Source organism: Panthera pardus, unplaced genomic scaffold (assembly GCF_024362965.1).
Source record: "Panthera pardus isolate Hobbes unplaced genomic scaffold, ASM2436296v1 HiC_scaffold_8, whole genome shotgun sequence".
Taxonomy (NCBI): domain Eukaryota; kingdom Metazoa; phylum Chordata; class Mammalia; order Carnivora; family Felidae; genus Panthera; species Panthera pardus.
The window spans coordinates 149,171,068-149,183,739 of NW_026527013.1; the positions used below are offsets into that span (position 1 = coordinate 149,171,068).

At 47.6% G+C, this 12,672-nt stretch overlaps 1 protein-coding gene across 3 annotated transcripts in view; it reads left to right on the plus strand.

Moving 5' to 3' along the window:
* The window catches only part of LRGUK (leucine rich repeats and guanylate kinase domain containing), a 109,249-nt gene that overhangs the window by 60,389 nt on the left and 36,188 nt on the right, over positions 1–12,672 (plus strand). For 2 of the 3 annotated variants that reach the window (XM_053897576.1, XM_019452784.2), the window contains exons 14-15: positions 532–733; positions 1,589–1,684. In XM_053897576.1, the coding sequence (XP_053753551.1) occupies positions 532–733; positions 1,589–1,684 (298 nt within the window). Of the gene's footprint in view, positions 1–531; positions 734–1,588; positions 1,685–9,656; positions 11,856–12,672 lie in introns of those variants that run through there. The other variant, XM_019452783.2, reaches the window with a different exon arrangement.

The following is a 12,672-nucleotide window of genomic DNA, read 5'->3' on the forward strand; positions in this document are numbered from 1 at the left end:
CACAGGTAACAGAGTAGCGTTTTTTTTTCTCGGTAAGATCTTTATCTCCTGGTGCTGAAAGGCTGCTCTTGGAAATGTAGACTTGAAGTACATTTCAGTGGGGCTCCTGGCTGGCCCAGGCTCTAGAGCGTGTGACTCTCGATCTTAAGAGTTGTAAGTTCAAGCCGCACGTTAGGAATGGAGATTACTTCAAAATGAAATCTTTAAAAAAATGAGGATGCGACAGTGCTGTGAATGTACCTGTTTGTACCTAGCCATTTTCTTTTTGAACCATCATGTATATTAGGGTGATTAGTTAAAGGATAATCGGGTAGAATGAGCTGTTTTATTTCCAATAACAATACATCATCCCCTGATGAACAAAGGGGAATAATCCAACTTTGAGACATTTACAGGAAAATAATAGCTAATAATACAAATAAGTCCTTCAACGTAAGACTACTTATTTTGCCAACGTTGTCAGATGTCTCCAAAATGATACCTAAATTGTATATCTGTTTCTAATTTATTACCTTTTCTTTAAACAAACAGGGTGTCAGAAGTTTGAAATATTCCTATTTTGAGCCTCGATATATCCTGGTGGTGCCCATGAACAAGGAAAAATATGAAGGATACTTGCGGAGAAAAGGATTATTCAGTCGTTTAGAGATTGAATTTGCTGTCTCCAGAGTGGACCTTTATGTTAAAATCAATCAGCAGTTTCCTGGATATTTCGACGCAGTGATCAATGCAGGTCAGTGACTTTCAGCAAGGTTTTATTTTTGAAATGTAAGGTCACTGGGGGGGGATCTGCTCCAGAGTGTAATCTCACTGCTGGTTGACTGCCGTTCCTTGTGGCCGTGGGGCTGGGGGCCCTGCTGCTTTCGTTGGCTCTCTGCCAGGGGTTGCCCTCCACCCTCGAGGCTGCTCCCACGTCCTACACACGGGGCCCCTCTGTCGTCTAGCCAGTGATGGCACATCAAACTCTCCTCATGCTTCTAGCCTCTGCCTTCCTCTTCTACTACCAGGAAACTGGCTTCCTTTATGAGGCTCATGTGATTAAGAGTAGGCCCGGGGCGCCTGGGTGGCTCAGTCGGTTAAGCGGCCCACTTCAGTTCAGGTCATGATCTCATGGTGTGTGAGTTCGAGCCCCTCATCGGGCTCTGTGCTGACAGCTCAGAGCCTGGAGCCTGCTTCGGATTCTGTGTCCCTTTCTCTCTCCGCCCCACCCCTGCTTGCGCTCTGTCTTTCAAAAATGAATAAACATTTAAAAAAAAAAAAAAAGAGTGGGTCCACCTGGGTAGTCTTCCTTCTGACTCATCCAAACTCAGCTGATAAGTAACCTTCATCCCATTTGCAAAAATCTGTTTTGCCGTTTAACACGACATGACCACGGGAGTAATATCTCTTCATGTTCACAGGTTCTGCCCTTGCTCACGGGAGGCAGTTATATGAAGGGGACGTGTTATTAGGGGCTTAGAATCCTGCCTATGACAATAGTCATAAAGTTAGAGGGAGCTTGAAAAATCATTACCACCAACAGTGGCAAACTGACTGTGTTTAGATATGATTCTGTTGCTTTAAAAGTACCTTCTCTCATTTTCTGTAGATGATCTGGATGCTGCCTACCAAAAGCTGAGTCATCTCATCAGAGAGTACCTTGGGTTGTCCGAGGAAACGTCCAAGGATTTGGCTCCAACCGCAGGTACTACCCTGTCCCTTTTGTGCCAGAACTTTTTGTTTTCGTGGAGAGGAGAACAAATCTGTGGGTGCTCATCGCCCAGCCTAAAGCTGGTTCTAACTCTTGAATCCCTACGCTTCCTGCGGTGTGATTATCCCCACAAACGAGCTGTGTGGATCAGCCCTCCGGGTCTGTCCCTCTACTTGTCTCAGTGGCCATAGTGGAACTCAGGGGACTGTCCTTCAGGGACATGCTGGCCAGTGACTTCGAGGTTCATGGTACATAAGGATCAGCCTCCGGGTTCAGAACTCAGCCTTCCAGAAGTTTGACTCCCTTAGGGAGCTGAGGCGGCGTTCTGCTCGGCAGGTTCGTATTGAGCGTTGTGGCAATCTGGTCGATTTCTTTCCCCTTTTCTTTGCGTTGCCACGGTCCTCCAAATGTCGTACCAGAGAGTGTGGTGGACGCGTGTGGTCAGAGGAGGTGAGGCTGGTCGCCCACTCCCTCGGGCAAGCTGGTTCACTGTTCTGAGCTCTGGCAGACCGTCTTGCTAGACGGAGTGAATGCTCCCCACCTGCCTCACGGAGCACGTGCAGCGAACGACATAGGCTGTAGAGGCGTACGATTCCTTGGAATCCAGCAATTCTAAAGCCCTAACTTAGAATTTTGGTGCATGAGTATTTTGAGGTGCATTTGGAAGGTTCTCCCTAATCCACCTCACCCGCACCAAGGTGGCTACTAGGAAAAGATGATAGAAAAGTAAGTCTTGGCAACGGTGTGGAGAAACTGGGAATGGAAAATGGTACAGCTCCTATGGAAAACAATGTCATGGTTCCTCAACACATTGAAAATAGAATTACCGTATGACGTAGCTGTTCCACTTCTGGGTCTGTACTCGGTGTGGTTTATACATACAATGGAATACTATTCAGCCCTCAAAAAGAAGGACATTCTGCCATCTGGTACAACAGAGATGAAGCTTGAGAACAGTCTGATAAGCGAAATAACCCAGTCACAGAAAACCACAAATATTATCTGATGCCACTTTTATGAGGGACCTACACTAGTCAAATCCATCAGGACAGAAAATGGAATGGTTGCCAGGGGCCAGGAGAGGGAGGAGAACGGAGTGTCCTTGCTGAACGGCTACACAGTTTCACAATTACAAGATGAAGAGAATTCTGGGGATTGGTTGCACAACGCTGTGAATATACTTAACACTGCTGAACTGTACAGGTAAAAATAGTTCAGATGGCAAACTTTATGTCTGTGTGTTTGTACCACCATAGCGATAATAAAAAAAGTTTCCCCAGCGGACTGAGGTGCATTCACAGAGCAAATACTGTAAAATGTTAATGTGAGACCCTTGCTTGCTGTGCAGATACTCTGCAACTTTGTGTGTTCACGTGCTGTAGCCTTTGTGACTCCTTGCCCAGTTAGGATTTTGCTGGCCACGTTGTATCCTGGCCAGGTTGAGGCAGGCCAGGTCATGATTTTGCCAGAGTTCAAACTAATTGTGCTGTTTTGCAATCTTACACACTCGTTTCAGGTCAGGTACCCCTGGAATTCTGGAATGAGGTCAGTGTGAAACTGGTAACAACAGCAGGTAACAAACAGAGTGAGGCTGTCCCTCCGCGTGTCTCATAGGAGACAGGTGACCAGGGGACAACTTACTGCCTGGAGAAAACCTGAGTGAAGTGTGCCCTGTGTGCAGACAGGCATTAGTGGGGGAGCGGAGGGCTGTGCCCAGGCTAGAAGAGGGGACATTCGGTTAGGAGCACGTCGGCGTGCTCACCCAGCACTGCTCCCATCTCCGCATCGGGCATCGGGCATCGGGCACCGGTCCTTTAGAAAGCTGTGCCCGGCAAGGTGCACGTTACATTTCGTGAGGCTCTGGTAGCCGGATGGAAGTTTCTCCTGGGGAAATCATACTCTCAGCTTTAAATCTTTGCTAACCCAGCAACCTTCTGATCTTTAATTTGGTCCCCCGGGTGGACCTGTCCCTGTCAGGGGGCTGTCTCCTATGTTAGAACCCCCCACCCCCATCCCATCCTGGAGCCAGACCCATCTCCCATTGTAAATTAATAAGTTGGTGTTCTGGCTTTGAAATCAGCCCCTCGGGGATTTAGATAAGCACGAGTCATTCCCCCGCCCGACCAGTTTTGTTTTTTTTTTTTTTTAATTTAATTTAATTTATTTATTTTTCAATATATGAAATTTATTGTCAAATTGGTTTCCATACAACACCCAGTGCTCATCCCAAAAGGTGCCCTCCTCAATACCCATCACCCACCCTCCCCTCCCTCCCACCCCCCCATCAACCCTCAGTTTGTTCTCAGTTTTTAACAGTCTCTTATGCTTTGGCTCTCTCCCTCTCTAACCTCTTTTTTTTTTTTTTTCCTTCCCCTCCTCCTTGGGTTTCTGTTAAATTTCTCAGGATCCACATAAGAGTGAAAACATATGGTATCTGTCTTTCTCTGTATGGCTTATTTCACTTAGCATCACACTTTCCAGTTCCATCCACGTTGCTACAAAGGGCCATATTTCGTTCTTTCTCATTGCCACGTAGTACTCCATTGTGTATATAAACCACAATTACTTTATCCATTCATCAGTTGATGGACATTTAGGCTCTTTCCATAATTTGGCTATTGTTGAGAGTGCTGCTATAAACATTGGGGTACAAGTGCCCCTATGCATCAGTACTCCTGTATCCCTTGGGTAAATTCCTAGCAGTGCTATTGCTGGGTCATAGGGTAGGTCTATTTTTAATTTTCTGAGGAACCTCCACACTGGTTTCCAGAGTGGCTGCACCAATTTGCATTCCCACCAACAGTGCAAGAGGGTTCCGGTTTCTCCACATCCTCTCCAGCATCTATAGTCTCCTGATTTGTTCATTTTGGCCCCTCTGACTGGCGTGAGGTGATATCTGAGTGTGGTTTTGATTTGTATTTCCCTGATGAGGAGCGACGTTGAGCATCTTTTCATGTGCCTGTTGGCCATCCGGATGTCTTCTTTAGAGAAGTGTCTATTCATGTTTTCTGCGCATTTCTTCACTGGGTTATTTGTTTTTCGGGTGTGGAGTTTGGTGAGCTCTTTATAGATTTTGGATACTAGCCCTTTGTCCGATATGTCATTTGCAAATATCTTTTCCCATTCTGTTGGTTGCCTTTTAGTTTTGTTGGTTGTTTCCTTGGCTGTGCAGAAGCTTTTTATCTTCATAAGGTCCCAGTAATTCATTTTTGCTTTTAATTCCATTGCCTTTGGTGATGTGTCGAGTAAGAGATTGCTGAGGTCAGAGAGGTCTTTTCCTGCTTTCTCCTCTAGGGTTTTGATGGTTTCCTGTCTCACATTCAGGTCCTTTATCCATTTTGATTTTATTTTTGTGAATGGTGTGAGAAAGTGGTCTAGTTTCAACTTTCTGCATGTTGCTGTCCAGTTCTCCCAGCACCATTTGTTAAAGAGACTGTCTTTTTTCCATTGGATGTTCTTTCCTGCTTTGTCAAAGATGAGTTGGCCATACGTTTGTGGGTCTAGTTCTGGGGTTTCTATTCTATTCCATTGGTCTATGTGTCTGTTTTTGTGCCAATACCATGCTGTCTTGATGATGACAGCTTTGTAGTAGAGGCTAAAGTCTGGGATTGTGATGCCTCCTGCTTTGGTCTTCTTCAAAATTACTTTGGCTATTCGGGGCCTTTTGTGGTTCCATATGAATTTTAGGATTGCTTGTTCTAGTTTCGAGAAGAATGCTGGTGCAATTTTGATTGGGATTGCATTGAATGTGTAGATAGCTTTGGGTAGTATTGACATTTTGACAATATTTATTCTTCGAATCCATGAGCAGGGAATGTCTTTCCATTTCTTTATATCTTCTTCAATTACCTTCATAAGCTTTCTATAGTTTTCAGCATACAGATCTTTTACATCTTTGGTTAGATTTATCCCTAGGTATTTTACGCTTCTTGGTGCAATTGTGAATGGGATCAGTTTCTTTATTTGTCTTTCTGTTGCTTCATTGTTAGTGTATAAGAATGCAACTGATTTCTGTACATTGATTTTGTATCCTGCGGCCCGACCAGTTCTGAGTACCTGAGGGAGGGTGTTTGCCAGTCAGTCGCATGGAGGGCGCCTCTGAGCTGTGGCGCTCGATAGGGACTCTGCCTCTACAGCCAGTGGGGCTCCAGCGCTCCCATCTCTGCACCCACCAGGACGCCGGTTCTCGGGGACAGGTGCCGTTTGCGGATCAGTGGACCAGATCATGTGTGCATGGGAAAACAGACTCCCATTGTAGAGGGTATAATGAAACTTCATTTATTTGCACCAATTAGGTTAGGCCTGTCCGATTTCATGGGAAGTATGAATTACAGAGCTTGTTAAAACGTTATCCCTCTCCGATACAGTTAATAACGGAAACTGGGTCTCTTGGTTATCAACTAATAGAGTCTCAGCTTCAAAGAGTAGATGGGAGAGGGGCGCCTGGGTGGCTCAGTCGGTTGAGCGTCCGACTTTGGCTCAGGTCATGATCTCTCAGTTTGTGGGTTCGAGGCCCGCGTTGGGCTCTGTGCTGACAGCTCAGAGCCTGGAGCCTGCTTCTGATTCTGGGTCTTCCTCTCTCTCTGTTCCTCCCCTGCTCGCTCTCGCTCGCTCTCTCTCTCTCTCTCAAAAATAAAGATTAAAAAAAATTTTTTTTAAATGAAGAGTAGATGTGAGGGTCTATAATTAATGTATCAATTACTGGCCTCAGTAGACCCCCATTTTCCTGGCAGGTTTAGTGTTTTGGAAAATAATGTGTCAAGAAGCCAGACACCTCATTTTATTTAAACAGTTAATCTGTGGAGGAAGTTACCTTTTTCACTTTATGGTTTAAGGATAGATTTGCACACAGAGCGCCTGGTGGCTCAGTCAGTTAAGCACCTGACTTCGGCTCAGGTCATGCTCTCATGGTTCATGAGTTCGAGCCCCACATCGGGCTCTCTGATGTCAGTGCAGAGCCTGCTTCATACTCCCTGTCCCTCTCTCTTTCTTGGCTCCTCCCCTGCTAGCGCACTCTCTCAAAAATAAACTTTTCAAAAAAAAAAAAAAAAGGATAAACTTGCACATAAAGTGACTTTGTGAAGTCTGGACATTATTCAAGTGAGTATTTAAAGATTCTAATGAGGAGTAACCTGTTAAAGGATCTCTAGTGGTTCAAGAGGAGAGCCAGTGGCCTCTTTGAGTTTCTGGGCTCTGAAGTACATGCTGTGGAGACGGGCCAGATGTTCACAGGTTCCCCACAGGAGAGCGGGGCCCAACCATAACCTCCTGGAAATGACGTCAGGACTCCCTGAGAAGGACCAGAGCCCCAGCAGGGTCACCGCCACAGGCCTGGATCACCCCTCTATCTTGCTTCCGCTCTGAGCTGGGTCACTCTGATTTTAAGTTCTGTAGTTTAGGTAGGTTTACATAAAGACATACATTACTTACGTGGATGTAAATGGGACCCCTACAAGAAAAGATCATTTTAGTAGAGTGGAATATTTTTCAATATATAATTGAGCTGTCAAAGGTAAGAAAATAAAAAGAATTCTTTGAAAGACAGTCCAAGCGATTAGAAAATTGCACCAGAAATGGGAAGCCTTAGTTTTGTATTCTAAATTTTGCCAGTGATCATTAATTTGATTAGAGAAATCACTTAGAACTCCCATTTCTTTTTTTTAGATTTATTTATTTTGAGAGAGAGAGTGAGCGAGCGAGCAGAGAGGGGGCGGAGATGCTGTCAGTGCAAAGCCTGACAGGGGGTTGGTTCTCATGAATATGAGAGTGTGACCTGAGCCAAAATTAGTAGCCGGACGCTCAGCTGACTGAGCCACCCAGGTGCCCCGAATTCCCATTTCTAAAAAACAAAGCCAGCTATGTAAAATATTACGGAATATTTTAGAATTTGCTGAGGTTTTTCCCAGTTAGCTTAGACTGTCTTTATGTTAGACTTCAGTACAAATAGAAATTTGGTGGCCAATGGCATTTTTTTCAAGGAAGCAGGAATCCTGTATCATACCAGTTGAAAAATATTTTTAGTTATTTGGAATAATACATTGCTTCTCCATTAGATGCACGTACAAAATAGTAACTTGAGCTACAGAGTGATTATAAAACCTCAAGATATTGAGATATACCATTAATTAAAAATGTTTATCAACCATGGTACAGATTATCTTATTTTTTCCCCTATAGTAATTTAGATAATACTCATTTCTAAAGCATGAAGACTAAAAAAATCCTGAGCAAACAATACAGTTTTTATAAAAAAGAAAAAGCTCACTCTATTCACATTTCAGTATCAGGGATGTCTTTCCCCTCCGTTTGTCTTTATACAACCTATTTCTGGAATATTTATTTGGTGCTTCCAATAAAGCTTTTAAAAAGCCACCTTGAGTTCTTGCTATAGAGATCATAAAATAAAATTATATTTGCAAATCATTATTCAGAATTCCGACTAATGATGGAGGAAAATGACGATGGTGATGATGAGTCAAACGGGGAAATTGAGCAATTTACTAGTCTGTAAGTGGTGCCTTTATCTCTAATAAAGAGCAGGGTATCATTTGCCAAATGATGTGAGTTGTTAAATTGTAAAAATGGGGGGAAAAATCCTTGTATGTCTGATCCTGGGAAACCGGGAGGGCTTACAAATGGAAAGAGCCTTTAGCATTGGATTTTGCTGTTCTTACATCTTTCTGTTTTTTTAAATTACTTTTTTGTGGTAAAAAAACCAAAAACACATAAAATTAGCCATTTTAGCCATTTTAAGTATATGACTTAATGGCCTCGACTACATTCACAGTGTTTCATAACCACCATCACTGCTACCTGTTTCCACAAGTTTTCATTCCTCCCGAACAGAAAGTCTATTCCCATTAAGCAATGACTTGTCTCCAGCCCCTGGTAACCTCTAATCTGTTTCCATCTCTGTGACTTTGCCGACTCTAGATATTTTCACTGTTCTTCTATTTTTTTGACCTTGTTTCTTGACTAAATTTGTGTTTAACTTATAACTGTCATAAACTAGGGAGACGGGAATGATGAGCAGGGCAGCCCCACGGAAACCCCACCAAGAAGCAAGCTTTTCCTTGTCCCCACTCTTCCCCAGCCCCTCTCCAGAGACAATGTGGTTCGACTGGAGGCACAGGGTACATGCCCAGACTAGGAGGTTCAGTGAGGGCCCAGAGTATTCCAAGCTGTCATCCTGCTTCTTGGAGGAGAGGGGAAAGTGGCCAGGAGCCTGGTTCGCTTCTGGGGATGGACCACCCTGGGTGGCCTTGGAGGTCTGACTTGGTTTGCAGCCTCTGAGTATCAGGTCTCCCCCCAGAGTGAGCGGGGACTAGTTTCTTCAAAGCTGTTCCACACTGGTGTGCCACCTCTGACCAGTGGCCTTTCGGAGCCATGTCCTTGGGACCGGGCTAGGATGTTACAGGGGCCACCAGAATATGGCAGGGCTTCCGTCATAAGTAAGTGCCCGTCCAGCTTCCCGTGCCTCCTGGGTATTGGTAAACTGACATCATTCTTCCTGGAGCTCAGTTTCCTGAAGGGGACTGCCATTAAACAAGGACACTAGCGGGACTTCACCCGGCTCAGATGTCCATCCTCTAGTTTCTACCCCCACAAGCAGCAGTGGCACGTAAGGTGGTGAAAATTTTAAATCCCATTCACTTAAAGATTGTTCTTGCCACTCTCAGCCCTGGATGTAAGGTTTGGTTCTGTGAATGAGCCTCTTTATGTTTATTTATTGAAGCTCATGATTTCGGTTGACTACGGTGCTTCCAAGTTCTAAGTAAGAGGAGTCTAGGCACCTAGTATCCCCAAGGGGAAGGCACGGTGACAGTGCTCCTGGATGTGTCATTTTATTCTTTCCAAGGGCCTATGCGCATCCGAGAAGGAAAAGATATTCTTTGTTCTTTCTAAAGCTGCATGGTTACTTAGTATGTGTTCAGATGCCTTTAGCTAACTTCTTTTTATATTAAAGCAGGAGCTCCCTCTAGCAAGAAGACCCCCTCTGGGGTGCCCGCCCACCTGGTCCCATCCCCAAGGCGCTTGGCAAAGCTGCAGGCGGATGGCCAGTTAACCGAGCATCACCCTGGAATGCAGATTCGTGCACAGGCCCCCGAAAATCAGAGCGCGGCTCCCTCCCAGGACCAAGCGCCGCCGACTCAGGAGGGAGCCGCCCGCCAAGCGCTCTCTCCCAGCAGCCGCGTCAGTGCCGAGCCTCCCCCGCAGGCCCGAGACTTATCCCCAGACCAGAGGGGAGGGGGTGTTCAACAACCGGATCCTTCTTCACAAATCGTAACTACAAATCTCCCTGAAAACGAGTCTCGGACATCTGAGGTGAAAGCAGGTAACATAGGGCAGGCTTCCATCACTCCTTCCCAAGGGCGCCCTGACCAGGGGCGGCACCCTGAGCCGCCTGCAGCGCACAGAGCTCCGCCAGACCAGGATGAGGAGTCAGGGGAGGCCGAGGGGACCCTCGCTCTCCCTCCGCCATCTGAGGCTCTACAGGAGTCTGACCCAACATCCCTCAGCCCCCAGAGAACCCAGGGTGAGGAAACTGAGTCAGCCAATGTGCCACCCGACGGTGCCCATCATGAGCCTCCGAGAGACCCTTCCCACCCTAACGGGGCCAAAATACCGGGACCACCTCTGGAAGATTCTCGGCAACCTCCGGTGGAGGGATCCCCAAAGGCAGAATTTGTTCGGGTCAGCACTCCTTACCCAGAAGTGCCACATCCTCAGGACTCAACAGATATGGAACAGACCCCGGGCAGGGACAACCCAATGACTTTGCTCCCCAGAAGCCGGCTGGCTCCCACCAGGCTGCCCCAGCCTCGGGTCCTCGCCCCGCTCCAGAGTCGGAGGCCCACACCCAGACTCCTCTCACCCAGCAGGGAGGAAGCTTTCGGAACAGCCTCAGACCAAACCGTGACTCCCTCGTCGAGGCCTCCACTAGCTCAGGAAGGAGACCCCAGTAAACTTCCTCCCATCAGCCCTCCTCATTCCAAACCACCACAAAGTCTGAGTCCCCATCAGGACCACAGTCCTCAGCAAGTCCAGGAAGAAAAGGTCAGGGAGGTGAAACTCCCTCTTATCAGTCCCCCTGTCCAGGAGCATGCACCGCAGCCCGCCCCCGATCCCCCCGAGGAAGAGGGGACTCGGGTGGTTAGGCTCCCGCACATTCCCACCCCCTTCTCCGAACAGCAGCTGCCGCACAACACGGGGGCTCACCGTGATTTGAGGCCTGCAAAGGAAAGGCAGGCCCCCAAAGCAGGCCGCTCCTCCAGCAAGAAGATTTCAGATGTGCAGGCCTTACCCCCAAACCAAGAGCCGGTGCAGCAGACAGGAGCTAGGGAAAAAAAACTCCCTATCCAAAGAGAGACAATTAAAGGACCAGGGCATCCGAAAAAGGTACCTCCTAGAAGCCATCAGACAGCCTTGCAGCCAGAATCCCAGAGTAAGCCGACTCCCCCAAAGGTACCCCCTCACCCGAACCCTAGCCCTCCTCAGAGTCCTCAGGGGACCCAGAGAAGAAAAGTCAACGCGCCAGAAATTCCTGAGCCACCCCACGCTGAACCATTGCCTGCGGATCCCCAGTTCCAAGAAGAGAAACAGGGAAAGGTGCATTATTCCAGGGAAGAGGCCCGTGCCAGCCTCCCCCCAGATGACCCGGTTCAGAAGGTAGCTGGGTCCAAAAAAGGGCCATCGTTGAAAAAGAATTCTGAAGGATCATCTCAAGGAAATAAAGCCACCCTCAGTGGCAGGCAACTGCACAGGGGTCCTCTCCGGAGTGCAATGTCCTCTGTAGAGTCAAGACCAGATGATTCTGCTCCCAGGGAGCATCCAGGGAGAAGAGAAGAGGTTCATACGAGGGGAAGATTTCAGAAGAGAGAATCGTCTTTGGACTCCCCAGAGCAGGCCCCCACCCAGCAGCCTGTCAGAGAGACCCAAGCCCATCGAAGGCCCAGTCAGACCAGAGAGAGTTCTGTCCAAAGGGATGGTGCCTCCAGGCGGCAAGCCAAGGAGAAACACACCGAGAAACACGGGGGAGCACCCAAGGACGGAAGCTCTGCCGCAGCCCAGAATCAGGTGTCTGCCGAGGAGCCGGGCAGCCGGAAGGGGAGGCTGCGAGCTCGGGGCAGTCAGAGCAGCAAGGTTTAAGCCATCGCCGGAGACACTCCGTCTTTAATGTCGCCAGTGTGGCCACAGGAAGGAAACCTATGGCCAGGGCTCTGTGAGTCTGTACCCCAGCTTCCCTCTGCAGCCCCCAGTAAGCGTGGGGGTGGGCTCCAGCACCGTCCCAGCCACTGGGTTCTTAGTCTGTGCGTTTCTGTGCCTTTCCTGTGGCTTGCCGTTGTAGTCCGGAAGGGCAGCCCCTAGAGTGGGATCCACCGGCCAGTCGTGTCCCTGTGCCAGCTGGAGAGCTGGTCCTGAAGGTTAGGGTCAGCCGGGAGCCCTTGTGTCTACACTCGTATGAACTCCAATATGCGTGCCGACTCTGGCTGAAGCAATGTCGTGTGGCCGTTACGTTTTGTGTTACTCATTAGGAAACTTCACTTCTAGACGAGAACATTCTCGCATGCCGCTTGCATATTCGAGGGGTCCGGGAGCTCCGAGAAAGGGAGCCTTCGCAGTTTCTGGGTCTTTGTCACTTCCGCAAAGATTCCAAACCCACAGTTAACTTGTGAGCGTCTTCGAAAGGGCAGCGGGGCAAGTTCTTTACGCATATGACACCGTGATTGATGAGAGCTTCAGATTTGCTTGGCTTGTGTTACCTGAAACTTACTTTTGCTTGAAATGTATTTCAAAATGAATACCTTCCTTCTCTCCCTGAACAGGAACCTCATGTAAATTAGCCCCTGCCTTCATTATGCCAAACCACCCGGTTGAATCAGTTTAAAGGGTTCCTGGGGAGAAGATTCAGGGGAATCCCTTTTTCTTTAAGGACTCATACCATCAGCAAGGGACAGGAATCCAGCCTGAGCCAGCTTACA